Source organism: Gekko japonicus, unplaced genomic scaffold, assembly GCF_001447785.1.
Source record: "Gekko japonicus isolate JY-2015 unplaced genomic scaffold, Gekko_japonicus_V1.1 scaffold815, whole genome shotgun sequence".
Taxonomy (NCBI): Eukaryota; Metazoa; Chordata; class Lepidosauria; order Squamata; family Gekkonidae; genus Gekko; species Gekko japonicus.
In genome coordinates this window covers 353,768-381,483 of record NW_015161974.1, presented here as the reverse complement: position 1 = coordinate 381,483, position 27,716 = coordinate 353,768, and the positions used below count along the sequence as shown (strand labels likewise).

At 45.9% G+C, this 27,716-nt stretch overlaps 1 protein-coding gene across 1 annotated transcript in view; it reads right to left on the bottom strand.

Moving 5' to 3' along the window:
- Nucleotides 1-349: 349 nt before the first annotated feature.
- The window catches only part of LOC107126194 (receptor-interacting serine/threonine-protein kinase 2-like), a 39,523-nt gene continuing 12,156 nt past the window's right edge, over nt 350-27,716 (bottom strand). The window contains exons 2-12 of the mRNA XM_015429721.1: nt 25,661-25,836; nt 22,462-22,615; nt 21,833-21,988; nt 20,564-20,712; nt 19,342-19,391; nt 12,590-12,751; nt 10,082-10,167; nt 7,464-7,532; nt 6,682-6,844; nt 3,596-3,853; nt 350-1,831 (exon numbers count right to left, since the gene is read on the bottom strand). Coding sequence (XP_015285207.1) covers nt 1,533-1,831; nt 3,596-3,853; nt 6,682-6,844; nt 7,464-7,532; nt 10,082-10,167; nt 12,590-12,751; nt 19,342-19,391; nt 20,564-20,712; nt 21,833-21,988; nt 22,462-22,615; nt 25,661-25,812 — 1,698 coding nt within the window. The 5' untranslated portion in view covers nt 25,813-25,836 and the 3' untranslated portion in view covers nt 350-1,532. The remainder of the gene's footprint in view (nt 1,832-3,595; nt 3,854-6,681; nt 6,845-7,463; nt 7,533-10,081; nt 10,168-12,589; nt 12,752-19,341; nt 19,392-20,563; nt 20,713-21,832; nt 21,989-22,461; nt 22,616-25,660; nt 25,837-27,716) is intronic.

Here is a 27,716-nt window from a genome sequence, read left to right as displayed (position 1 = left end):
CCAAGGCCTTCCACTCCTGTTGCTTCCTATCAGTGGTATTCAGAGGTTTACTGCCTCTAAATATTCCCACTGACTATTCCCTCTAAATATTCCCCTTGTGACTATTGCTAAGTCCACTGGATGGCCCCCTTGTGACTATTGCTAAGTCCACTGGCAACGGATTTCACAATTTGATTACTGATGAAGTACTTCCTTTTGCTGAACACATGAAGCTGCTTTATATTGAATCAGGCCATTAGTCTATCAAGGTCAGTTCTGCCTACTGAGACTGGCAGTTTCTCTCCAATGTCTTAATGAAGAAGTCTTCCACATCACCTGCTACCTGGATCTTCTAACTGGAGGTGCCGGGAATTGAACCTGGGATTTTCTGCCTGCCAAGCAGATGCTCTGTCACTGAGCCACAGTCCCTCTATCCAGAGTTTTGTGCTGTGTGCATGGATGAAAGAAGTCTGGCTCAGGCCAGTACATGTATACTAGTAATAAAACAGCCAAAGTGGTGTCTCCCATCTTCTGGTTCAAGGTCTCTCAAAAAACATATGGTACTGGTAAGAAATTTTAAGTTACTTATATCCCTTGCTAACTCTCAATTCTGGAGAGCCATCCCTGGCAGAGACTGATGCATTTCACAGGGAAAGTTGAAGGGAGGAAGAACAAGGGCTTTTTTCTTTAAGGGTTTGAAGACAAATCCCAATACATATTGATTATAGTTTTACACCCTGCCTTCCTCCCAAGAGTTCAAGGCAGCACACGTGCCTCCCAAGTGGTCTCTTGCCTGCTTAGTTTCAGCAACCAATCCTCCCCTTGTGACTTCAGATTTTTCTCTGGGCTGCCGCTGTTAATTGCTCCCGTTAAATGCTATCAGACGCATTAGAAACATTTAGCACTATTTTATCCGTCAGATGGACATCACATGCCCATTACAGCAGAGTAGAGCCTCTCTGAGAATTCACTATCCTCAATTACAAGTGCAGAAAGTAATAGGCTGTTCATGACACCCTACCAAGTACCTCAGTAATTACTCAAAAGTCCCCTTGAAACTCCACAATTAACAAAAGTTCATTTGAACCAGGATGCCCTGCCGGTGTGATGGCTGGCTTGCGTTTGCCCTTACAGTTTGCTTACCCCAGCAGGCGTCCTTTGTTACCGCTCCACAGGGCAACCCTGGCCTTAGGTGCCTTTTCCCCTTCATTTGCTAAGTCTTGACAATCTCCTCTCTCCCAGTATGTAAAACTAGAGCACCAAAATGCATTCTCTCCAAGTTGGAAGCTAAAAGCCAAGACTAGACTTCAGCTGTGCTCTAATTCCAACATCTCAAAGATCCATCATTATTTTAAAAAGGACTCTGATAGTTACGAGTGCAGGCAGCGGGTGACTTGATCTCTTAATCCAATTCTCCTTTGGTTAAAGTCACTGAGCGGAAGTGTGCGAGACTCTCATCCGTGCAGCAGGTCACAAAGACACATGAACCCGTGCCAGCACAAAGTTACCGCTTCCGGAGACATTTGTGAACAACATGCTGCGCTAAAAGCCATTCAATTCACCGTCTTGGTCCAGAGGCCTCTTGCCAAAGGGCTGCACTTGCTGGCGGACAGAATAGCCACAACAGTTTGGGCGGCTTTCTCCCCAAGGCCGAGGCAAGTGTCCAGCAAAGCACGCGACCGGCTGGTCACAGTGGGGAACGAAGTGATTGTTTCATAGTCCATTCGGGATAAGATCTGCTGAGAGCGCAGGACGTCCAAGATATGGTTCAGGCGCCCTTCCGTCATAAAGCTCAAGATGGATTCTCGCCCACAGGCTAGGATGGCGCAGCAGTTTCCTTTATAGCATGGATCTGTAGCACAGAGGAATATAACATAATGAACTCATACCTTTTCTATGCTTTTGGGATCGCATGCCCACCCCATCCATTTGCAACCCATACCACTTCCTAATTCACATAATTATAATAAAGTGCTACCAAGCTGCAGCTAACATATGGCGATCCCATAGGGTTTTCCAGGCAACAGACAAACAGAAGTAGTTTGCCACTGCCTGTGCGTATAGCAACCCCAGTCCCCCTTGGTGGTCTTCCATCCAAGGACTGACTACAGCCAACCCTGCTTAGCTTCCAACCTCTGACAAGCTTGGGCTAGTCTGAGCTATTCAAGTTGCCACTCTGCATATTGCCCTATAGATAAACTGGTCAATTAGTCTGTGTTTTCTCCCCCACACACACACTGAGGATTTCATTAAGAGGGCACTGGGGCTACTTAGACTTCAATTAAAACAGTGGGGTGTGTGAACAAGAAAATGAAACTGTAAATAATAATTTCAAGGAGGTTTAAATGGCAAAAGCTCTCATTTGAAAAACAGCAGAAATTACATTGTTGATGCAACTACCAAGGCGGAGTAACCAATCTTTTAAATTCATACTCTTAGGAGACCCCGAAGTAGACAAGGCCTCATTGGAATTAGCACTGGGGTGGTCAACAGACAACCCAGATAGTACTGCTGTACAACTGCATCCCTGTGCTGTAACACAATGCTTAATATAATTTCATATTTTTATATTAATTTGAAACAATCACTAAATGCATTTAACACATTTAAAGGGCTATTTAACAACTGAATTCACCAAGTTCCTTACAGGAAGGGTGGGATAAAAATGCGATACAAAAATTGTTTGTTATTTAGAGTGGCTTATCTGACTCCGTCATCTGATCAGTAAAATTTGGAAGCATTAAGTCAGAGCTGGTAGCAGTGAGAAAAATTAGCAGTCAGTTATAACCAGCCATACCACAGAAGTGTGATAATTACTGCTGGGGATGAAAGATCTTTCTCCCCCCCACCCCCACGCTGGAAGAAAAACTCGGGCTTCCTCACTCACTATAGGTGTTAGCTGAACATGATCCCCCACCCCCAGCACTGCTGTTAATTAGTTCTCCTTATCTTCTTCCACACTGCTCTTTCCTTGATTGGATTTGACGGGCTGATTTTGTTTTGACTGGTTATTGTTTCAAACGAGCCTCTCTTTGCAACATCTCCCCACATTGGCTTGTAGTAAGCATAAAGAACTGGTGAAGACACTCGAACGCATCTAATGAAGCGAATTCTGACTCACAAAAAACTTATCGGGCTTTACTGCTAGTTTCAAGATAAAATGTCATTGGTCTTTAAGGAGCCACTGAACTTCAGTGTGATTGCGTCGTTACAGACTAACACGGCGATCCGTCTGGTATCAACATCAGAAGCCGCTTAATCAGTTGTCACAGTTCAGCCCTATGCATGTTTACTTGGGAGTAAGCCCTACTCAGTTCACTCAGGGCTTGTTCCCAGGTCAGCACAGGACTGCGGCTTCAGCTGGTTCCCCAGCTACAACCTGTCGCTGTAAAAATGAAGTGTGTTTGGGACAGTTCCTGTGACTTGGATCGTTCATTCTGAAGGAAGATTCTGAGCCATTACTTGGACATTCTCCTTCCCCCATAAGCGGCATTTATTCCACACATTGCTTCCTTCTCTAGTACAAGCCACAGTAAATCAGTAACAGGTTGCAGTTCAGGACTGATTGCTTTGAAACAAGACTGGCTCTTCTTAATGAATGGCATTTTAAATTCACCTGGGAATGGGCATCCGGGCCACGCATAGGGAAAGTTACTGTGGGAAGGGCTGCGATCAGCTCCCGGCACAGGCAGCGGCTGCTGCCAACCCTCAGATTTTCTGCGCAAGGGAAAGGTGACTTTCTCACTCAGATCTGATGTAAGTAGAGTGGGTAAGGAATGGTGAGGGCCGAATCCTCTGCTGCCACACGCTGGAGGACCTGCAGAACTTAGTTCGAGCGTTGCACTGCAGCAAGAAACCGGAACCAAGGAAGGATCTGCAAACCACACAGAAGCTTCAGTAAATCTAGAGACAGCTTCCTTTAACTGTTATTTATCTGGAACATTTCTGTGCCCTTTTCAGAGTCCTGCTTGGGGTAGCTTACAATTTAAAACACAAGCAGCATACTGCCATTTAAAAAAAAATTTTTTTTGGTTTGTAAGTGCTTCTGGAGAACAAACATATCATTGCTCTTTTATGCTGCATTCAGAATTAATACCAATCTTTTCATAACACCCTATTAAGCCTCTATTAAAGGAACAGGCCCCTTGGGCAATCCCAAGGAGAGTGCCTGAGAAACAAACATTCAGGGGACTAGCTTTGGAGAGGTCTCTACGGCACAAGTCTCAGCTTCTTGCACTTTGAGAAAGACATTCTCCTTTCCCAGGCACATCTTAAAAACAAAGTAAAACGGGAAGTGACTCTTAAGATAACCTTCAAACTTTAGACTTGTTTGTTCAGACTTGTTTTTTATCGTGCTGTAGTGTTAGGAAAACAGGGCTGTGGGATTTCAACCCAACCTAGATTTTGGCTGTACACCTAACATTCTGATTGGATTTATCTACGTTTATGCATATTTCTCTTCCCCCAACAGAGCCGACTAAAGAAGAGCAGGCAGACTTTGGTCAGCCAGGGGAAGGATGCTGGGAGTCAGTAGAACTGCACAGGAGAAATCCTAAAGCAGTGTGTTTTCTGGCTGCTTGCGCAGTGATTTTTGGAAACACATCTAGCTGTAGATCTACCAGTAGGACCGAAGTATAGGAGGCATAAACTCTTCTGATGTTTTCTAGCTGCATTTTGCTATTTTATTTATCTACCTCATTTATACTCTGCCTTTTCCCCCAAAGGAGATCCGAAAGGGCTTTCATCCTTCTCACCTCCATTTTATCCTCACAAACAACCCTGCGAGGGAGGTTAGACTGAGAGTGTGTGACTGGCCCGAGGTCACCCAGCAAGCTTCCATGGCAGCGTGGGGATTTGAACCTGGGTCTCCCAGATCCTAATCCAGTGCTCTAGCCACTACAGTACACTGGCTGTCTTTTGAATGTAGCTATTTTGTTCCACACCAGCAGACAGCTGCTGATCACAGAAGCGGGAGTCACAGAATTTCGAAGGGTAACTGAGTCCCTTTTGTTGCTGTGGATATCTTTCCAATCTTCCCTGCCAGCAGAAGCCGATGGCACAGTCTCCTGACTAACTGTACGTCACAGACACAGAACAGAAGCATGTTTTCCCCCCAGGAACAAGCTGGGACTCCCAGAGCCTGACTCACAAGCCATCAGCACAGCTAATCACGAAGCCAACAGGTACTTTGGCAAGCCATGCTGAAGGATGTTGTTTTGATCCCTCATGGAAGAGTGTAATCTGGACACTGGAATAGAAACACATTACTCCGTGCCTAAAACAGAAGAGCAGAACTCTGTGGGTTACCTCAGCTTACTGAGGAAATATGAATGCAGGAGAGGGGAGCACTTGCAGAGGAGAAATGGAGTGCAGGATGAGTGGGTTCTTAGTCCTTGCCCTCAGAATACCCTCTCCATGCTGTTTTCCCTCCAGCTGTGCTTACTTCTGGTCTGGGAGTCTACTCAAGAGGGAATGGGTTGAAAATGGCTAGAAGGAGGTATATAGGCATTGAAAGAGAATCAGCACATATGAGACGGGTTGAGTCCTCCTCCCCCTTCCCAAATTTTCCCCGAAATGCCACCCCCCTAACACTGGGAGGCAAAACCCCAGGTTTGGAACCCCTTGTAATTTGTTTATTAGTTATTGATATCCCACCTTTCTCCCTGATTGAGGACCCAGAGCGGTTTTTCACATAATTCCTTCCTCCTGTACTTAACCCTCACAACAAACCCCTCATGAGGGTAGAATAGGCCAAGAGTCTGTGACAGGCCCAAAGTCACCTGGCAGGCTTCCATGGCCGAGTGAGGGTTCGAACCTGGTCACCCTTGGTCCTAGTCCAACACTTCAACCACTATGCCACTCCAGCCTTCAATGAACTCAGTAACCCCATTAGATATCCCTGCACACAACATAAATGGTTTGCCTTGTAACATGTGGAACAGAGGAGATGCTAGCCCATGTGCTAAAACAGATCTATCAGTCGTTCAGGAGCCACATGATGCTCACACAGAACTCTTGCCCTCTCCACGGAGGGCATCAGAACCTTTATGCACTCAGAACCAGCTGTGTGAGCATAAGCAGTTCTTGTGCAAAGATCTGAACATGCATAACAGCAGGTTAGCACGACCCTCACCAAAGAGACAGAAGAAATTTTAAAAAACCATTTCAGCATCTCTTGTGAAAAGTTTCTCTAAACTACTGTGCATTATCAAAAGAGGATTCTGTTTAGGTCTGGACGATGACTGTGGGCAGGGGTCATTTCGTAGAAAAAGAGCTAGGGGAACTCATTAGCATAACTCATTAGCATATGCCACACCCCCTGACATCAGGGGCCCGGCGGTGGACCTGCAAGGCCAGCGGGAGTGCGAGGAAGCCCCGCCAAGGCCCTCCCTGGCCCCAGGCAGGCAGGGGTGGGGAGAGGCGGGGGGGGAGCAACTTACCCTCCCCCTCTTCTCCTGCCTCCTCATGGCTGAATGAGGGCTGGAAGCCGGGCGGCCGGAAGCAGGGGGCGGGGCTTCGTCATGTGCCCCCCCCGCACCTCACCCAGGGGAACTGCGTTCCCCCGCGTTCCCCCCCGAAAGAGAATCTGACTGTGGGGAGCATGACTGGCAGGTGGGATATGAACAAAGAGGCCACCGAATCACCTTTGGGAACCAGAGTTTTTGCACAGAGAAGGGTGGGGGAAAGGAGAGTTGTTAATACCTTTTTCCAAGGCTGTATTCGGAGGAGTGTCACTAGCAAACAGTGTCTGCTTTGCTTCTTTTTCTTGCCCGTTTGTGTCACTTTCAAGGTGGATACCAGGCAAGCTCTGTCCTTCTAAAGTAGTCTTTTTGATGGACCTGGTTTTGTACTGGGGACTGACTGCCTGTGATAAAGAGAGAAAGCTACAATTATTTAATATAACAATAGCAGCAATATACTGCCCTGATGAAGCAATACCCTGGATTTTCTGGCAAGGATTCCACTTGCCACCCCACCCCAGTTCCCCTTGATTAAGGAATACATTTAAGTTTGGCAGTTCCATTAAGCTGTTTGTTATTATATCTGGATGGGAAATACACCTTCCCCCCCCCCCGACTCAAACCTTGCATAAGCCATTGACACACACACACACACACATAGTTTTTTTAATTAACTATTTTGGCTTCTGCTTTTTCTGTTTCTTTTTTGCCTTGAATCTGAAAAAAAAAGATGACAAAAATCCCCTTTTTATTCACACACAAGGATGGACTGCCCATAAGAAACCCCAAAATGCTATAAAAATTATGCTGACATCCACACCGCACCCCTCCTATAGAACAGCCACTGATATTTTGGTATTCTTACAGCAAGGTGCATTTGTAAGTACTCCCAGGAAAAACGTGAGAAAGGATTTCTTCCATGTTTGCCAGTAAATATACACTTTGAGGGCTGGCAATACCAGCCTTAGCACAGAGCCGTCCCATCCTCCAGGATAATGTCTCAGATTAACAGAAGGTGCTCACCTCCAAGTTGCGCAAATCAATTTCAAGCCCATGAGAAGCTGGGCTTTTGGCAGCATCTGTTGCACAGTCCTGAAAAAAAGAGAAGCGTAGCATGAAAATTCTGGTCATTAAAGAGTGCAAAGGGGTGGACCAGGGACAAGGCTATCACAGCAAGGAAACAAGTCCACTGCTAGGAAGACTTCATTCTTTCAAGGAATGGGAAGCAGGGAATCTGTTGAAGGATGCTGCAAGGTGTCAGCTAAGCTGCCATGGAGGCTGGGGGGGGGGGTGTCAGTTGTACTCTAATCACCTTTGCATTCCTTCTGTGCTTCTTCGCTGCTGTAACACTTATCTCAAAAGTTCTGCAGGTGGTGGGATGTTGATGTCTAGTTATGAGGGAACCGTGGGAGCGAGCTTGGTTCCCAGCTTCACTGCAAACGTCTGGAGCACCTTCTCCCACGCGCGGGAGTGTGACTAATTGGCCAGGGCAGGGGGGGTGCATACGAATACCCTATATCCTATTATGCCCCAGGGGCAGCCACCATTCTTAACAGTGCCTATGTTAATGCATCTATAGCTCTTCAATGAAGTATTACCTTTCCTGATAAGCGTGTACTACGTTGTTGGCTGTGGATTCTGACACAAGGTAATGAGAACTTTGTAGAGATCTATAACATTCTAAGCGAAAAACAGATAGGGCATGTATAGAGGGAAGAACCCAGAAATTGTGTTCTACTCTTTCTTTTGAATCTCTTGCTCAATCTGGTGGTGTGCTAAAAGTATGCTTGTGAACATTTTCTTTTTAATAAAAATTTTATAACTTTTGATGCTGGTAATGCTTCTCTGCAGCTTCAGTGCATGAGAACCTGAGCCTGGAAAAATATCTGGTTTCTGATGTGTGTACCAAGGCTGAAAAGATGCACCCTTTTGGACAAAATGGCTATTGCATAAATTGGGAGGACTGCCTACAGCACATGGTCCTGATACGTGCAGTTGGTGGGCTCCCAGTACACATGGTTGTGATGACTAGCTCAAGTGCAGCACCAGGGGGCTTTATGGCTAAATGGAAATTTGAACCCAGATCTCCCCAGTCCTTGTTCAATATTTTAACTGCTACACTAGTCTTTGGCTTCAACAGCAACTGGGGGCGGGGGAGAGGAATGAGAGAAACCAAGCAATGTGCTTGGAAATGTGCTTACCAATCAGCCAGCCCATCAGAGGATCACTTCTAGGTGAGTTGGACTAGATGGCCTATATGGCCTCTTCCAACTCTGTGATTCTATGATTGAGAAGTAACTCATAAGAAAATGGGGTGGAAGGTAGGTGGCACAATTGTTTATCACTCTGTCGGCTTTTATATTGCCATAAGCAATGAGAGGTTACATTATGCACCCTTTGGGTTTAGTCCAAGACCATTCTTAGGTAGGACACCTTAGTGAAGCCAAGACATTCAGAGATTTGTATGATGTATCAGTTGCAGATAATTAGCATTCTCCGTTACCCTAAATCAGTGATACTTGCTCAGCGGCTCTGGAGTCACATGTGGCACTTTGATACACCACTTGAGGCTTGTCTGAGCACCATTCCCCAATATGGCACCTTTCCCTGTTTCAGGTAAGTGGGCAAGGCCAGTGTCTGGTGGGGCTCTTGGTTGGTAAGTGGCTTCCACCTTGAAACAGACACCACCAGAAGAACCGCTAAGCTGTGAGGCTCCCTGAGGTGCAGGCCTCATGCTAGGATGGAAGTAAACGTGGCACTTTTGGTTGATGTGACTGCACGTGTGATTCTCTGAGAGCTGTGGAGCAAGTAGCACTGCCCTAAATAATTCTCCTGACTTCCGCCATTGCTAGTACAGCTCCATTTACTGCAGGTTTATCCAAACTCATCCAAATTCTTATCCATCTTTTCTAAGTCCTGAAGGACCCTGAGCTTCTCACTTTCAGTGGGGTTCAGCTGACCCTTACTGACTACGAGTTATGCTGGATCCAGCATTGTTGCTGGAGAAGAAAGTTAATGCAGCTGCATGAGTTATGCTGGATCCAGCATTACTGCTGGAGAAGAAAGTTAATGCAGCTGCAAAAAAAATGCTTTCTTCCATCTTCATTTAGTCTGTAAGATAGCTCTCTGCCTTGACATGGTCAATCTGGCCTCCTGGATAGGTAGCTTGGGCTGGCCCAAGGTCACGCAGCAAGCTTCCAAGGCAGAGTGGGAATTCGAGATCCTAGTCCAGCATTCTGACCACAATATCATCCTGGCTCTTGTGCCACATGAATGCCTCCATATTGATACAGATCAATGGGTCATCTAGCTTGGTACCCTACACTCCAACTGGCTGCAACTCTCCAGACTCACAGAGATCTTTCCCTGATTTCATTTGAACCAGAGATGTCAGGAATTTGGTATCAAAGAGGGATCAAGCGCTTGGTATACCTTTGCAGTATGCTGGTGGTAGGGGGCATGGATCAGCCATACTATGCAGCACACTGCAACGCTCATCCTAATCCATACAAGCTAGGTCCAGTCATTGGTAAGGTTTACCCTGGTGTTTAGTAACCAAGCCTTTTATGATGGTGTTGAAGCAGGCAGCCCAAAAGGCAAGGCACTAACCACTGCATGGGATACTATTCAGTGTCACTCACCTTGGCATGAATCAAATTGTAAATTGCATCAGAAATTGTCTCCTTCCTAAACATACCAAGAACATCCTGTAGCAGCACCATGCAATCTGTAGAAGGGGGGAAATGCACACATTATTTGTGTGGGTATGTTCAGGTGTTTGCACTTGTGTCTGTGCAGCCAGTGTCCCTGTGTTATTAGATGCCATGCATACCCACATACACCATACTAGCTTTCAGAGCATGGTTCCCCCTCAACGTGGTGCCCCATGGTACCCGCCAACACCTCTCCTGTGCTCTGCCAAGTGTTCTTAGCAAGTGGGCAGGATCAGGTGGGGCTTTTGTCCAGCAGGGCTTCTGACTGGCTGCACAGATACTTCAAAGGTTGCTTCTGCAACAGCTGCCTCCACAGCCCACGAATCTTCACTATGCTACCATCTGTATGCATGCAAGAAAATATTTTTAATGAGGGTATGCTGTTAAGCAGAGGCTCTGGCTGAAATGCTGAAGAGTTACTATTAGTGTTATACATAACCTCACCCCCTGACATTTTGCAGTTGGCTCTGCCTTCTATGGCAGCCATTTTGTAGTTGCACCCACCACCCTGAATCAGAATTCCTAAGGTACCTGCAGGCTTGAAAAGATTCGGAACCCCTGTTTTTGAGTCTGATGTTGCCTTCAGCTGTACCTAAAAACAACACAGAACCTTGGAGCACCTTAAAGACTAATAAACTTACGGCAGCACCGGGTTTTACAAGCCATGCATCTTCATCTCCTTGGATGCCGTAGCCTCCAAGGTGACCCCAACAGTCCAGATTTCCCTGCACATGCTTCATCCTGACAGTAACTTATGGCAGCACCAGGTTTTACAAGCCATGCATCTTCATCTCCTTGGATGCCGTAGCCTCCAAGGTGACCCCAACAGTCCAGATTTCCCTGCACATGCTTCATCCTGACAGTTCTTACATACCTTGCAACTGGTGGACCTGCTGGAAGGTCCAGGTGCAATGTCCCTGCCTCAGCCTCCAGACTTTGTGGCAAGAGAGACTAGATAGCTAGATGGAGGCACACTGACCATTTTTTCTGTGTTTACTCTTCTGCCCCTTTGAAATGCAGATTGTGTTCAGGGACAATTTCCTTCCTTCCGTTCTCTCAGTTGAAGACAAACTCTCTCCCTGCACACACCAAGAGAGACAACATGCTGTGCTCTCTTGGAACCATTAGGCAGATGACCCTCTTGCCACCTGCTTCCGTCCTTTAGCTAGTAAGTTAGTACTCTATCCTGTCTCTACTCTTTCCTATCAAAAGTGTACTTCTCAAATAAAGAGTATTTCTTTTCTAAGCTTGCAAAGTGGCTCTGTGCAGCTTTGTAAGATGAGTACTCTGCTAACTAGTGGGAACTGGACACCAGTTAACCCCAATAGGACCTCCCTGAGAGCTTGGTATCCTAAGATATGATGTGTAAACATGGAACCAGGAACCATCCATATAATGTGCAAGGGCCCTTTACCAGCTTGGGAGCCAGAAGAGAGGTAGTGGCGCGAGCACATGGGTCTGAGGGGCCTGAGAGAAACTGATGGAGGAGGAAGGTCTAGGCTACTGCACTGGGTCCAAGCAATTCATTTATTTCAACTAGACACAGTCTTAAGACCCTCTGCACTGGTAAGATCAGGGCTCCCAATTTGTGGAATGGCCTTCTTGAAAATGACAAGAAGGCCCCTACGCTTCTGTCATTCTGCAAACTACGTAGAACAGAATTGTTCAGGAGGGCATTTTTATAAAGTGAATAAGGCTACAGGACAATGGAACAGGTCAAGAAGGGGCTTTTATAGTCAGGACTGTAGAATATGCCATGGTTTGAAGATGGGGATTGTCTGCTTATTGCATGTGCTACCCAAGTCTTGCTACACTGTTTTAGACTTCTTTAATTCCATACTCCATTTTGTTTTGTCACATGATGTCTGGTATATTTTGGCATTGTTTGTAATTTTTTATTCCTAACCCTACTGCATTGCATATTAGGTGTTTCATGCTATCTGCATTGCCTTTCACTGCATAATTCCACCTTGCATCTCGGTGCCAAAGGCAGGCTATAAATAAAGTAAATATGAAGCATTCCGGCTGCCTTTTTTTTGCTGTTAAGTCTGACTTATGGCAACCCCCTAGAGTTTTCAAGGCAAGAGACCTTCAGAAGTGATTTGCCATTGCTTGCCTCTGCATCACATCCCTGGTATTCCTTGTAGGTCTCCCATCCAAATACCATCCAAATACTAGCCAGGGCCAAACTTGCTTCTTGCCTGGGCTATCCTGGGCTATCCAGGTCAGGGTTTCCAATTGCCCTACAAGCACCAAAACTGTGACATTGCACTAGCATTTCAGAGACTCCATGCATGAAGACACAAATAACTGGAGCACCAGTCACAGATGGGCAGCCAATCAAAATGACACATGGGTGTGCTCTTCTCTGCATCTGCAAATGCCAAAAGGGCTTGTATAAAATCCAAATACTTTGGCAAGGCCAAGCCAACATACCTGCAGCACGCGGCCTGTAATGGGGTTCCTGGTGCCAGCACAGAGCAACCATCTGCAGCAGTTTGTTTCGATGAGGCAGGCCACTGGAAATAAACGCTGGTTCAACACCAGGGCGCATTCCCCTGCAGATGCCAGTCACAGCTTCAAGCAAGGTCTTCTTGCCTGAGGCACGCAAAAGAAATGTTTCTTTACAGAAGCTGTGGATGTGGGCCTTGCTGCTATCTAGGGTTTATACTGGCAACATTCCTAAGCAGAGTATACCCTTTCCAGTCAATGGATTCAAGGCACTGTCAGTGACTTTCACATGTGATTATGTAGACAATGCAATTATATAGACAAACATGAACACAAGAGGGCAGTATAAGATTGAAAACAGCCTTTTCTCTCTCTCCAGCCTTTTCTCTCTGCTGAAGTCTTTTGGCTCTAAAAAGAAGGACACTAAGCCCAAACTACCTGCAGAATACTGGCTGGAGTTTTGTAACGGGAATGCTGAAGTCTTTTGGCTCTAAAAAGAAGCAGCTGGGAAAGTTGCCAAATCCAGCCAGGGAAATTCCTGGAGATTTGGGAGTGGTACCTGTGGAGGGGGAATTCAGTGAGGAATTTTACCTAGAATCCATGGCATACCATAGAATCTGCCCTCTGAAGCTGCTGTTTTCTCCAGTAGAACTGATCTCTGTCGTCTAATTCTAGGAGAACTCGAGCCCCACCTGGAGGCTGGTAACCCCAGCAAGCTAGGGATATTTGATCAGGACAGTGGCACTTGATGGCGAAGGGGAAAGAATTTGTTTCTTTTACTCTGCATCATTTCCCCTCCTCCCTGGCAGATATTAATCAGTAGGGAAAACAGGACCAGTACCTTATATTGTGCCTGTAATGGCCAATGGCTTAATACAATAAATTTACTTGTACTTATATTGCACCTTTCTTTCCCTCTACTGGGCCTTACAGTAACCCAAATAGCATTTCCAAACAATGGGGAAACAGCACAATACGGGGAGGTTTAAATCCTCCTTCAATGGTGCAGCTCTGACCAAGTACTGGGGGGTAAAGTGCCATCCAGGTTGTGCAAGGTCTGAAGAAAGGGCTGTTCTGTAAAGAGTGCTACAGTCGTTTATGGTCTGAGCACCTCAGAAGGCACGGGCACCTGCCCAATCCACCAGAGCACGAGATTAAAGCGCAAGTGGAATGTTCAGGGAGCTAAGCCCAAGAACAGGTTTAGCAATCCGGGAGCCACCCACCCTGATCCCAGATAATGACCTGGAAGATTGTTCTCCCAGAAAGGGGGCAAGGAGCCAAGGAAGCAAGACTGTACAACCTCAAGAACCTGACTTGGATGCCCCGGGCTAGCCCGATTACATCAGAACTCAGAGGCTAAGCAGGGTCAGCCCCGGTTCATACCTGGACGGGGGACCACTGAGGAAGTAAAGGGTTGCTATGCAGAGGCAAGCACTGGCAAGCCACCTCTGAACAAAACCCTATGGGGTCACTACAAGCCAGCTGCTACCTGATGGTGCTTTCCACCAAAAAGAAAGCTTTGGACGTAACAGGAAGCTCTGACGACCCCCTACATTGGAACTGGAAGGGGATGCAACCACATCACTTACATGGCCACACACAAACTTCACAGTGGAGCCAGTGGTGGCTCCATGTGGGCTTGAGGACTCAAAAACACAGGGGTGGGTGGGGGGCTGCAGCCATTTCTCCCTGTGTGCTGTTGTCCCAAACAGAAAAGAACTGGAGTGGGTCTCATCGCACATGTGATACAAAGTCCTTGTTGTGTTCTCCAACAGACATGAAGAGGGTCAGGTAGCTCCTCCTAGCTTCAAGACCACAGCTGGACACTCTCAGCAGCTTAAACATTTTGCAATGGTGCCTGTTCAACCGTTAAGTCAGTTTCAAAGCCATTCAGGTCTGGTGTGTAGAGGCGGGAGATCACAGTACAGGCAGCAGCTGTCCACGTGTAGCTTTTCTTTTCAGCCTCTGTCAGGCCTGATTTTCCATGTACCTCTGGCAGTGGTCTTGAGTGCTGTCTGTATGTATATGAGAACAAGGGCCTACCAGATAAATAGCTTCCATATCCCCTGAAACACACAGCTTTGTAAAATGCATTTCAGCTGTCAGCCATTCAGTGAGATTATAGGCCTGGCTTGAGTTTTGGAGGCACAGGAAGGTTTACCCAGGACTCCAGATTTGGAAACAGGCAATGGCTCACGCCTAAAGAGGAGGAGATTGCAAAGCACATTATATGGAATTAAGTCCCAGCTGTTTCAGTGTTAAGACTGGGAGCCACCCACCCTGATCCCAGATAATAACCTGGAAGATTGTTCTCCCAGAAAGGAGGCAAGGAGCCAAGGAAGCAAGACAGTACAACCATACAACCTCAAGAACCTGACTTGGATGCCCCGGGCTAGCCCGATTACATCAGAACTCAGAGGCTAAGCAGGGTCAGCCCCGGTTCATACCTGGACGGGGGACCACTGAGGAAGAAAAGGGTTGCTATGCAGAGGCAAGCACTGGCAAGCCACCTCTGAACAAAACCCTATGGGGTCACTACAAGCCAGCTGCTACCTGATGGTGCTTTCCACCAAAAAGAAAGCTTTGGACGTAACAGGAAGCTCTGACGACCCCCTACATTGGAACTGGAAGGGGATGCAACCACATCGCTTACATGGCCACACACAAACTTCACAGTGGAGCCAGTGGTGGCTCCATGTGGGCTTGAGGACTCAAAAACACAGGGGTGGGTGGGGGGCTGCAGCCATTTCTCCCTGTGTGCTGTTGTCCCAAACAGAAAAGAACTGGAGTGGGTCTCATCGCACATGTGATACAAAGTCCTTGTTGTGTTCTCCAACAGACATGAAGAGGGTCAGGTAGCTCCTCCTAGCTTCAAGACCCCAGCTGGACACTCTCAGCAGCGTAAACATTTTGCAATGGTGCCTGTGCAACCGTTAAGTCAGTTTCAAAGCCATTCAGGTCTGGTGTGTAGAGGCGGGAGATCACAGTACAGGCAGCAGCTGTCCACGTGTAGCTTTTCTTTTCAGCCTCTGTCAGGCCTGATTTTCCATGTACCTCTGGCAGTGGTCTTGAGTGCTGTCTGTATGTATATGAGAACAAGGGCCTACCAGATAAATAGCTTCCATATCCCCTGAAACACACAGCTTTGTAAAATGCATTTCAGCTGTCAGCCATTCAGTGAGATTATAGGCCTGGCTTGAGTTTTGGAGGCACAGGAAGGTTTACCCAGGACTCCAGATTTGGAAACAGGCAATGGCTCACGCCTAAAGAGGAGGAGATTGCAAAGCACATTATATGAAATTAAGTCCCAGCTGTTTCAGTGTTAAGACTGGGAAGAAACAATGGATTCAAGCAATACTGTCAAAATCCTGGATTGTATTGTATTTATTTAGCTATTTACACCCCATTTTTCTTCTCAGTAGGGACCCGAAGCAGTTCACGGTTCTCTCCCTCCTCCTTTTTTATGCTCACAACGGCCCTGTGAGGTAGGTTAGACTGTGAGAGAATGACTGCCCCAAGGTCACTCAGCAGAATGGCAAGGGATTTGACCCTCGGTCTGTCAGATCTTAGTCTAACCATGACTCCACGCTGGCCCTTCTGACTCTCTTCTGCTAAACTGTAGAAACCCTGCCCACTATCAGGAATAAATCTCTGTTCTCTTCTATCCTGGCATTCTAATCACCTTGTTACTAAACCTATCAATCCTGCGGGTTGATACACATGACTTGTGGATTTAGAGATCTGCTTAGCTAGGATTACACCTGAAATCTTGTGGCCAGTAAAATGCTTTGAAAGTTTATGTGCATTAGTGGATTTCGCCTCATTTCATTACTCAGCACTGGATGGCTGGCAGCGGAACGGCACGAACTGACAATGTTGCAAAGCTCTGTGTTTTCGGGGATATAGAAATTATTTATCTGTAAGGCCCATTCTCCTACATGCCAAAAGCACTCAAGACCGCTATACATGGAAAATCAGGGCTCACCAAAAGAGGTTCAAAACAAAAGCTGTGTGTGGGCAGCACCTGTCAGCTACTACCTCTGGTGGCAGAAAAGTGCTTTCAAGTCACAGGCAACCTTTGGCAACCCTGAAGGATTTTCAGCTGAAGAGACAAACAGAGGTGGCTTGCCATTGCCTGCCCCTGTGTAGCAACCCTCGACTTCCCTGGTGGTTTTTCATCCCACCACTAATCAGGGTCAACCCCTGCTTAGCGTCTGCGTTCTGACAAGATGGAACTATGTTTATGTTTATTTGGATTTATATCCCGCCCTCCCCTTGACAGTCTCAGGGCGGGTTCCAACAACATAAATACAGTACAACAATATAAAATTCAATACAATTAAACCACATTCAAACATATAAAACATACAACTAGCCTGGGATATCTGGGTTATGGCATTGCCTCCACACACCACACTTGAATGGATCTGATTTATCAAGGCTTCCTCAATTGAATTCTGGCAACTGTCGTTTTTGGATAGAGTTTACGTTTTTACCAATTGGGGGAAAGAGGGAGATGCCTTCTGGACTGTCTATCACAGGTACCGAGTATCGATGCCTGACCTCCTTGGCGAGGACACTGAATAATTAAATGGGTTTGAGGAAAGCTTGGCATGGGTCTCCCAATATATAACCTGGTCCCATTTTCCTCCCTCCGCTTACCTTTTTCTGTTACTTCCTCTACATTAGGCAAGGCAGTTGGACTGCCATGGAAGGAAGTTTGGGTGCACAGTAATTCCCTTCCCCTTCAGTTTACATAAGGCTGGGCAGTGAACCTTGCCTGCATTCACAGATGACTGCAAGGGCTAGCAGCACTGGATACACACACACACACCGGTGTTTTCTACCCTTTCCATTCTTCCAGTTTTCAGACACAGGATGTCAAGATCCTATAGCATGAATTAACATTCCATTTACCTCCGTTCTATAAAGTATATATTTAGAGAATAGCTTTCTTGCTCTAATTCACACCCTAAGCTATTTTTCTAGATTCACCTTGTGCTCATTGGATTGGAGCTGAAGGTCAGTTTCCAAACTACACTTTCTATTAAAGATTACTATAGGAATGCTATCTTGCCATTTCTTATTCCATCTGATCCCTTGCTAATGGTTGCAACTGTAGAACCTGCAGGGTAGTGTCTACAACAATTGTTCTGTCCACTGGTGTGACAACACTCAAATTTGGAAGACAGTGAGCTACATGTTTTAAGCTGGAGTTCGATAACACTGAAAGCAGCTGTCGTTCTCCGGGAATCTGCTGCAAGGTTAATGGTTGTGCTGCCACCTTCAGAAGCCTGCTAGCTTCCAGTATGTATATCTGTACATGAACAAATATAAGGCATCCTAACTCTCCAATGATCTCTATCATGTCAATGCAAGACAACAGATCTTTTAAAGAAGGGTCACCCCTGGATACTACGTAGGGAAGATGAACTGCCCCCTCTTTTCCCCCCCTTAAATGGTGGTACCATAGCCTCTATCTGTTTATGAACTGATCTGTTAAGCTCTGTCTTGGTCCTTGAATGCTTCTCTTCAGAGCAGGTGAAGTAGACTAATAGAATTCAGAGGTAAATATATATATAAAAGAGTTAGTTCAGCCAGTTACAGGGGGGGAAAGTAGGCTAAAGGTTGAGTGTGGCCTTCTTATCTTGCTTTACCAGATGTATCTCATATGTACCTGCAGATTAGCTCATATGTTGCTTATCTAATTAAGAACCAATCAGTTATCTAGATAATATTGCATGATTATGTTAGCTAAGCTTTCATGTTGCTTATCTTTTATTAATTATGAACCAGTTATTTAAATAATATCACAATTATAATAGACAAGGTTTAGAGATAAAATGAGAACTGATACACACTCTTGTGATAAGCTAATCACCATCTGCACTTAATTGCACTTTGTATTTTAGCATTTACTTTCCCGTTAATTGTAGGGGTAGCCTTTTCGTGCTTGTATTATGTTCTGTCTAGCTCACTGTTAGACTCTTGAGCAAAGTTACTCACAACAACACTCTCTGCAGAGGTATGTTGATTGAGTAGTAAAGATGATTCAAGCTAAGACGTCTTCGTGTCAGAACTAAAGATCTGGCACCAATGCCCAAAGATATACAGAGTTCAAACCAGCCCCCCTCCAGTGTCCCATCCAATCAGTCCAAGCATTTGGCCCGCCAAGCTTTCACCCTCTTCTACTCCCCCCCACCTGTGAGGCATGTTAGGTTATCTATGTTAGTGGAGCAAGCAGAGACAGCATCCAAGGTCATTTGTCCAGCCTTCTCAGAGACAGGGAGGCATCTTGAAAAAGAGTTATGCAGCTGCATAGCAAAGCATCCCCAGCCACACACACACACACACAAACACAGAAGCCCCTCCCCTTCCCAGTCATCTACAGCAATATTAAAAAAAAGAATTCAGAGGTCACTGCAAAGCATAACATCTATGGAAATTTCACAGAGTGTCGTTCTCCAACAAGAAGTCCAATAAGATGCACCATACCAGTGCCTCTGTGGAAATGCATAGCGGACCCGTTCACCCCAAAACTGAGCAATAACAGGACATGTTTGAAAAAGAGCAGGAACATTTCAAAAGATGCTCCTTCTGGTCCTACAGGCATGATTATATTCAGGAAAGCACCAAGCCAGATAGGCACAAGAACAGAAGCACAGGAATAAAATAAAAGCTCCATGGGGGGGGGGGGACCATCAGGGAAGGGTCAGACGAGGCACACAGATGCCTACCTTCCAATGGCTTCTGTCTGCTTAGGGTTTCCCAGCACATCATTCCAAAGCTAAGCATAAATATCAGGAGAAAAGCATACATTACTTTGGGGGTCTCTGTTATCTCAACTAGCAAATTCACGAGTCTCAGACATTAGTGCCATGATCCATCTATATTTCTTGTTATAAACTTCTATTCTGGTAGAGACACATGGCAAGCTGTGCTCTTGCTCTCGTTAGGCAAACAGCTTGGGACAGATGGTGGGGAAGACGTAGCCCCCCCCCTTCCCAGCACACAGCAAAGTCACATCCATTATTCAGCTGTAATCTTCCAACATCTGGCTTGATCCTCAAAGGCCAGATGTTGAGTAAGTTGCCCTAGAACTTGGTGAACTGCTGCTGCTAGCAGGAGTAGGAGAGAAGCTGTAGCTCGCTGACAAAGCATCTGCTTGGCATGCAAAGTTCTATTCTGGTAGAGACACATGGCAAGCTGTGCTCTTGCTCTCGTTAGGCAAACAGCTTGGGACAGTTGGTGGGGAAGACGTAGCCCACCCCCCTTCCCAGCACACAGCCAAGCCACATCCATTGTTCAGCTTGATCCTCAAAGGCCAGATGTTGAGTAAGTTGCCCTAGAACTTGGTGAACTGCTGCTGCTAGTAGGAGTAGGAGAGAAGCTGTGGCTCACTGACAAAGCATCTGCTTGGCATGCAAAGGGCCGCGTCCCGGGCATTGTTTCCTCTAAGCTGAATTAGTGTGAGCTACCTCACAGCTTTTTAGCCTCCAGCTCATGCATTTTTGTCTTGACTCAAGAAGGATGGCTCCAAAACAAACTTATTAAGCAGCCAAACGGCTCGCTCACAACTTTAGTGCCAGTAGTTCACGAAGTAGAATTTTTGCTCACAAGACTCCACAGCTAAGATGAAGCATTACTTGCAGATTCAATCCCAGGCATCTCCAGTTAAAAAAGGACCAGGTAGAAGGTGATGCAAAAGACCTCTGCCTGAGACCCTGGAGAGCTGCTGCCAGTCTGAACTGCCAGTATTGACTTTGATGGACCAACTGTCCGATTTAGTATAAGGAAGCTTCATGCAGATGTGTTCATATGACAATAAATATCCCAGCAGTCTGCCCTACTGTAAATCAGCTTCACATATAGACAAGAGGGCAACGCTAAAGCACTGTTCAAGCTTTGAAGTTTCAAGTGATGAAGTTCTGCTTTTAAACAAAAGACAACCCAGCTCACCTGTAAATATCACCTTCTCGTGAGAAACTGCCTCCCTGGACAATTTCAGGGGACAGGTAGAGCAAATCCCAACAGCTTCTGTTGTCGCAGTTCTGTAGGACGGATCTTAACTGCTGCCTTCTCCAGGTTGGGAGGCTGTAATCTGATATCTAGAATCAAGGAAGGAAGGAATCACTTTAAGGAGTCAGGTATACCACTGGCAAAGCTCAACCAGATCTTCTGTGTAATACTAGTTACATCACCTTCGTCTCAGAATTTGCTTTCTTTTGAATGCATTTTATTGTAAGCTACAAGGAAATGGGGGTCTGACCTGGACACAATCAGTTTTCCAGTGAGCACAATCAGTTTTCCGGTGAGGGGGAAGTTCGTCTGCTTCACCCTCCTCAAACACCTTGGCTAAGTCTCTATATTCTGGGGGGATGAGGTTCAGCTCCTCTTGGGCCAGGCACACCCGCTTGGGCTCCGACCATGGCACCTCCCCCTATTCTGGGTTCCAGTTATGCTCCTTGCAGCAGGGGTCCAGAAACCGCAGGGCCCCCACACTCCACTGCCCGTAGGGATCGTGGTCTCTGAGCCAAGGTCAGACTCTTGTGCAAACTTCAGTCTCAACAATACTCTTTTCAGTGATTTGTTTATCGAGATATAAAGATACTGCAAGCTAAGGCATTCTTGTGTCAGAACGGCCGAAAAAGGCACCAACAAGAAAGTTATACCCCATTCAAATAGCTGCCCCCCCCAAGCTTGGCCAATCACACAATTCATTCAGCCTGCCAAAATGAGCACACGTTCACATCCCCCCACCACCACCTGTGAACCTACAATCCTTATCTAAGACAGGCTAGCGAGCAAAGACAGACACCAAGGTCATTCAGCCTCTTCCCATCGCAGGGGGGGCATCCTTAGAGAAACAGTTACCAAGCAACAAAGCGAAGCAGGCACACACAGTCACACAACTCCCCCCCCCGCAACATCCCAAATACAGAACGGTGCAGGAAAATGAAGACAGAACACAAGATCCCATGGCAAACAAGGCCCCGCGTTTGACACAGGCTAGCTCAGTCTTGTTAGATCTTGGAAATTAAGCAGGGTCAGCTCTGGTTAGTACTTGGGTGGAAGATGACCAAGGAAGTCCAGGGTTGCTACAGAGAGGCAGGCAATGGCAAACCACCTCTGTTGGTTTCTTGCCTTGGAAAGCACATGAGAGGTTGCTGTAAGTCAGCTCCAACTGGATGGCCCATTCTACCACCAGGAGGAATGGGAGGGGCCCACCTTAGCTCTGTAATCAAGATCTAGGAGGACATTGGAAGGTTTCAGGCTGTGGTGAAGGATGGGAGGCTCCAAACTGTGTAGATGGCTGAGGCCTTCGGCCACATCTGTCAGGATCCTTACGCACAGAGGAAGAGGCAAATCCGGATAGAGTTCATGCTTCAAAACAAACAAACACACACATTCACTTTGGTATTAAAACTCAAACTCTGCTCTGTGTTCCTAGCTTGCCTTGTTCCAAAAGTTTTAATTATGTCATCAGAAAAAAACAACCACACACAATGTAAAAATATTAAATGTAATACTTTGGATGGAAAATGTTTGGCTGTATACAATATAGTTCTGTTCAGTTACCTTTACTGGCACTGACATTAAAAGGAATAGTATAGAGAAAATAAAACAGAAACAAATACCAACCAAAAAAGAAAAGTGTCCTAAATAGTCTAAAATCCATGTAAAATAGGTCTCAATTTCATATCTCCCAAATACAAGTTTTGCATTACAATACTACCAGCAAAGGTGTCATATATATACAATATATTTCACCTTCCTGACTGGAAAAAAATCATCAACAGGTCCCACCGCCTCAATTATTTGCATAAGAAAAAGAGACAGATCTCTCTCTTGCATACCTCATGGATGAGGGAATGGAGTGATCCGTTGTGCATCCATTCAGTAACAACCCCGAGGAGTCCTTGGAACTGGTAGATGCCAATGGGAGGCATGAGCCTTTCACAATGAACATGTCGGATGCCAGCTACATCTTCGAGCAGTGCCTTCAAGTCTCTGCCAACACATTAAGAGTTATAGGTAGTGATTTCACAAGTCCATTTCAAATGAAGTAAGACTGAGACCACAGAAAGGAAAAGCGCAAGAGAATTGTGATCCTCTACCGATAGGATTGTTGCAGGTTCACTCGATCACTTTCCTCCACGGCTGAGCTCAACTCTTTTCATTTGCACAATGCAGTGGTGAGTAACTTCTCTTGGACTCTGAGGTCATGCGTGAATGGCTGACAAGGCCAGTATCAAATTGTAGCAATGGTGGTAGAGTATCTGCTTGCTACACAGAAGGCCCCGGTTCAATCCCCGGCATTTCCAGTTAAAAGGATCAGGTAAAGTCCTTGATCTGAGACCCTGGAGAGCCATTGCTGGTTTTAATAGCCAATACTGACCTTTATGGACCAGTGTCTGATTCAGTACTTTCATGTGTTCAGGGGGGGAAGCCCACCATTGTAAGACCACCACTCTCTAGACTTTCACACAAGGCAACTTGAAAGGCAGAATGTGAGGATTCTTGGGTTGCCCTACTTCCTTCTTCCAATTTCTGGGGAATACTGTGGGGTGCCTTGTCTGAGGAACCCCACACAATATCCTAGAGCTTTTTCAGAAGACTAAAAGGATTCTACATGGAAAATTTTCCTTTTTGTTCTGTAAAGGATTTACAGGTGAAAGGATTCTACATGGAAAATTTTCCTCCTTTTTGTTCTGTAAAGGATTTACAGGGTAAAATCCACAATTCAGTTTACAGAGTTTCAAACTCTAGTTCTTATTGCTCTCAAAATAGGTGCCATTTTTATGGCCTTTTGGTTACCACCCGTTTAACCACAGAGACAAGTCTAAAAACTTTAGTGGCCTATTTCTCTTTTCTAACGCAACTTAATCTCCAAGTTTGAATCTCTGGGTCTGATGTAGCTTCCATGAAGTCTTCACACTAGCACACTCACGATTCTGAACTGTTGTTTGGAGAAAGGGATAATTGACCAATTTTCAAGTTATTTTTAACCTAAAATTGTTGTGAGCCACCTTGTTGGCTGATACTCAGGCAAAAAGATCAGTTAAAAAAAGAAAGAAACAAAACTCAAATTGGGTAACAAAAACAATGCCAAAACAGAAACTTTGTATTTGAGACAAGGTCACTCTACCAAGTATGTAACAACCTCCATATTGAGAGCCAGGCAGCAGACCCCGGAACATCAATGCTAGGAGGCAACATCAGGGGAAGGCTTTGTCCGCTGTGCTTTTTCTGTTGGACCTCCAGGGCAACTGGTTGGCCACTGCAGGAATCAGGATGCTGGACTAAAGGGACCACTGGTCTGATTCAAAGGGGTTGTTCTTATGTTACGTTCATCCTACATATTTTGTTCACATGATTCAAACAGTCTCCAAAATAGTCCTTTTGGTTGTTTAAAGGGGCCTGCCTTCCTCTTCCATCAGCAGAAATGCCTTTAGAATCCAACCTGGAATTATTTTTTTAAAGGAGGCATTATTGTTCAGTGGTAATGTTTGATGTACAAAAAGCTGCAGGTTCAGTTCCTAATATCACCGCTTAGGAACCTTAGAAGGCCTGGCAAGGAAAGACCATTTGCTACTCAAGACCTGCTCAACTCTCTGCTCAAGGCCTGGAAAGCCATTAGTTGCCAGCCAGCGTAGACTACTCTGGGCCCAATGGACAAACAGTCCATCTCAATACAATGCAGGTTGATATCTTAAATACCCAAAGCTGCTAACAGTTCACCTGTACGTCTGCTAAACCTCATCCCTAGAGTTGCAAGGTCCCTACTGGCAACTGGCAGGGGATGGGGAGACTTACCAGGAGAGGGAGGGAGGCACAGGCTATGTTGCTGGCAATGTGGTGACATCACTTCCAGCATGTACCGGAAGTGATATCATCACACTGGGATGTCTTGGCAATGCTCTGGCATTTGGGCAAAACCTCTATGGTAAAAATGGCTTCTACCCTACCCAAGAGTTTTTGTCCAAATACCAGAGTGTCACCCAGACATCGCTGCCTCAATGACATCACCTCTGGTACACACTGGAAGTGATGTCACCGCATTGCCAGCAGCATAGCTTGGGTCTTCTTCCTGCTCCTAGTACGTGCCCCCACTGGTCAGCTGATCAGCAGTGGGGGTGGGTGGGGCTTGCGGGCAGGAGATCCCCTGACTCCAGCGGGGGACTGTCAACCCTATTTATAAGACTGTTCCATATCCAGCTGTACCCTTTCATTCTCCCCACAGCCTCACTTACAGAGGAAGAGACGGAAGGAGCAAGAGGAAGAACATCTTTCCTGAGGTCTGCTTTTCCCCTTCCTGTCTCAAGTACTTCATAAAGCTACTGCATGGCCAGAGGCGTGAGTCCTTGGGCAAGAGCCAACGGGGTCTTGGCACCATGGCTCCCAGCAGATTACTTCTGTTGAACCAGGCCATAAATACAGTACAGCCCTGAGATGTACTCTTTTGATGTTTTGTTTGCTTGTTTGATCTGCAGTGGTTTATTTATATATTTTTTCTTGTAAATTGCTTTGGGTCCTTTTGGAGAAAAGTGGGATATATAGAAGATGTTGTGCATGCTCCCACCAATTAAAGGCAAACTGTGCACAGCTCACATTCATTTCAACATTTTTGGTGTTCTTGAATACAGTAGCAGCCATGAGGAGGAGGAAGAATTTGATTTATACCCCGCCCTTCACTTGGAGTCTCAGAGCAGCTTACAATCTCCATTCCTTCCTCTCCCCACCCACTGTGAGGTAGATGGGGCTGAGAGAGCTCTAAGAGAACTGTGACTGGCCCAGCTGTCTACATGTGGAGGAGTGGGGAATCAAACCTGGTTGTCCAGATTAGAGTCTGCCACTCTTAACCACTACACCAAGCTGGAAGCACTCCTTGCAGGGAGATGAAGTAGAAAGGAGGAGATGTGGCCAGGTCCTATGCAGCAGTCATCATGCCTGTTTGAGAGCTGCAAGAAACCTAGTTTGGAATTTAAATAGTACTCAGTTGCTTGATTCAATAAAGAGCCGTTGCCTTTTACTCGTCTCTTCCAGGCGACCCACCTGTCTGTTGCGTTCTTGCAAGTCAACAGCTTCAGGACAACATCAGCATTCCGAGGTGTGTGGAAAGCTTTGATAATGAAGCCAAACCCTGTCCTTGTCAGAGTGATCCTCTCCAGGTCTTCTGGGGAAACGATGGGTACCCGACTGGACATTTTTGCAACGTTTAGTAAGGAGAACTGGGGAAAAAAGAAATTTAATAAAATTATCACAGCAGCCTACGAAGATCTCCTCCTCCTCTTCTCCTTGCACACCTCCACTCAGCAGGGGAGAAAATTGCCAAAAAAGTAGCATTGTGGGCATGGCTATGGCACAACACCATTTTTGGGTATCAGGAAGATCTCCTTCTCTTCCTTGCACACCTCCACCCAGCAGGGGAGAAATTGCCAAAAAAGTAGCATTGTGGGCATGGCTATGGCACAACACCATTTTTGGGTATCATTTTGCCAATGTGACACTCTAGGCTTCGCCCAAAACTCTGGTGAAGCCACAGATTTTTGTCCAAATCCTAGAGTGTCGTGGCAGTGACATGACGTGACTTCTGAATATTCACCAGAAGTGATGTCGTGGCATTGGCACAACATCATTCATCCCTGCCCCTCCCTCTCCAGCTGGTTGCCAGCCAATAGTTGGCAACTGTGCAGCGCCCACCACAAGTTACACTGCAAGATTGACCTTCATTTCTAGTCTACCGTTTTCATCAAGACTTAAGGCAGATCACAAAATGTAAAAAGAATGCAACTGTATAATACAGCAAGAAATGCAATAAAAACTGGAGTACAAAATTAGTATATGCAGCAGAAAGCTGTATTATGTGAACAATAAAGTAGGATTATAAAACTGAAAACAATGCAACACAAGAGAACAAGTGTGGGGTAGTGGTTAAGAGTGTCGGCCTAGTGTTTGGGAGACCCAGGTTCAGATCCCCACTCATGCCAGGGAAGCTCGCTGGGTGACCTTGGGCCAGTCACTCTCTAGCCTAGCCTACCTCAGAGTTGTTGTGAGGATAAAGTGGAAGGGAGGAGAACAACATAAGCCGCTTTGGGTCCCCATTGGAGAGAAAAGCAGGGGAGGGGAAATGATTCCCTTGTCGCAACCACTTTCAGACTCTGCTTACAAGGACAATCCTGGTTGGTCTTTAGTGACAAAAATGGCATATCCCTTTTGGTTTTTTGGTTTAACTGGGGAAAAATGATTCCCTTGTCGCAACCACTTTTAGACTTCTTACAAGGACAATCCTGGTTGGTCTTAACCAGGATTAGTGACAAAAATGGCATATCCCTTTTGGTTTTTTGGTTTAACTCATCCATGTAAATGAGTGAAGCTGGAATGCTGTTAGTGGTTACAAGGGGTGTCGTCCCACTCAAACCTCTACTTAAACAACCCCCCCTCAATTTTTAAGTAAAAGTATCGGAACTGGGAGTTTGGACTGAAAAGCTGTATACAACAGCACAATAATACACTGAGGAATCTGGAAATCAAATAGCTGGAAGAATTAACTCTCCTTTATCTCTGGACCTACCTCACAAAAGGGTCTAGATGTCTTCTCTGTATAAAAGCAGGTGGGAAAATGACCCAGCAAACTACCATCAAGATGAAATGCTCACAGACTTCTCCCTGTTTTGAAAGGTTCTGGAGACCCTCTCTCTGTTAATTTGAAAGCCATGCACAAACTGGATCACAGTTCTGAACCACTCTGTCTCTGCACTTGCAAGCTGGTTAGGCAATGACTCACAGTTTCAGTAACATTTTGAGTCTGGTTTTTCTGAAGAGAATGGTGCGCTTGTGACATGCCCGTTGCTCGTTTTATATGGAATTCTTTGCTGAGGCACCATGGAATGAGCAAGCGACTGCAATCCTGGACAGCTTCCTCAACAGAAAATGAAACTGCTGTTGCTCTGGTTAAGGCTTGAAGCTGCGTACAAAGCGTAAATACTGATTTTTATATGAAAAGTAAGTCTGCATGGAGCTGAAAACTTGCATGGAACCTCACCAACAGTACAGGGAAGGCAGCTTAAGTTTCCACCTCTGATCATTTTTTCCCACTCAACTCTCTTTT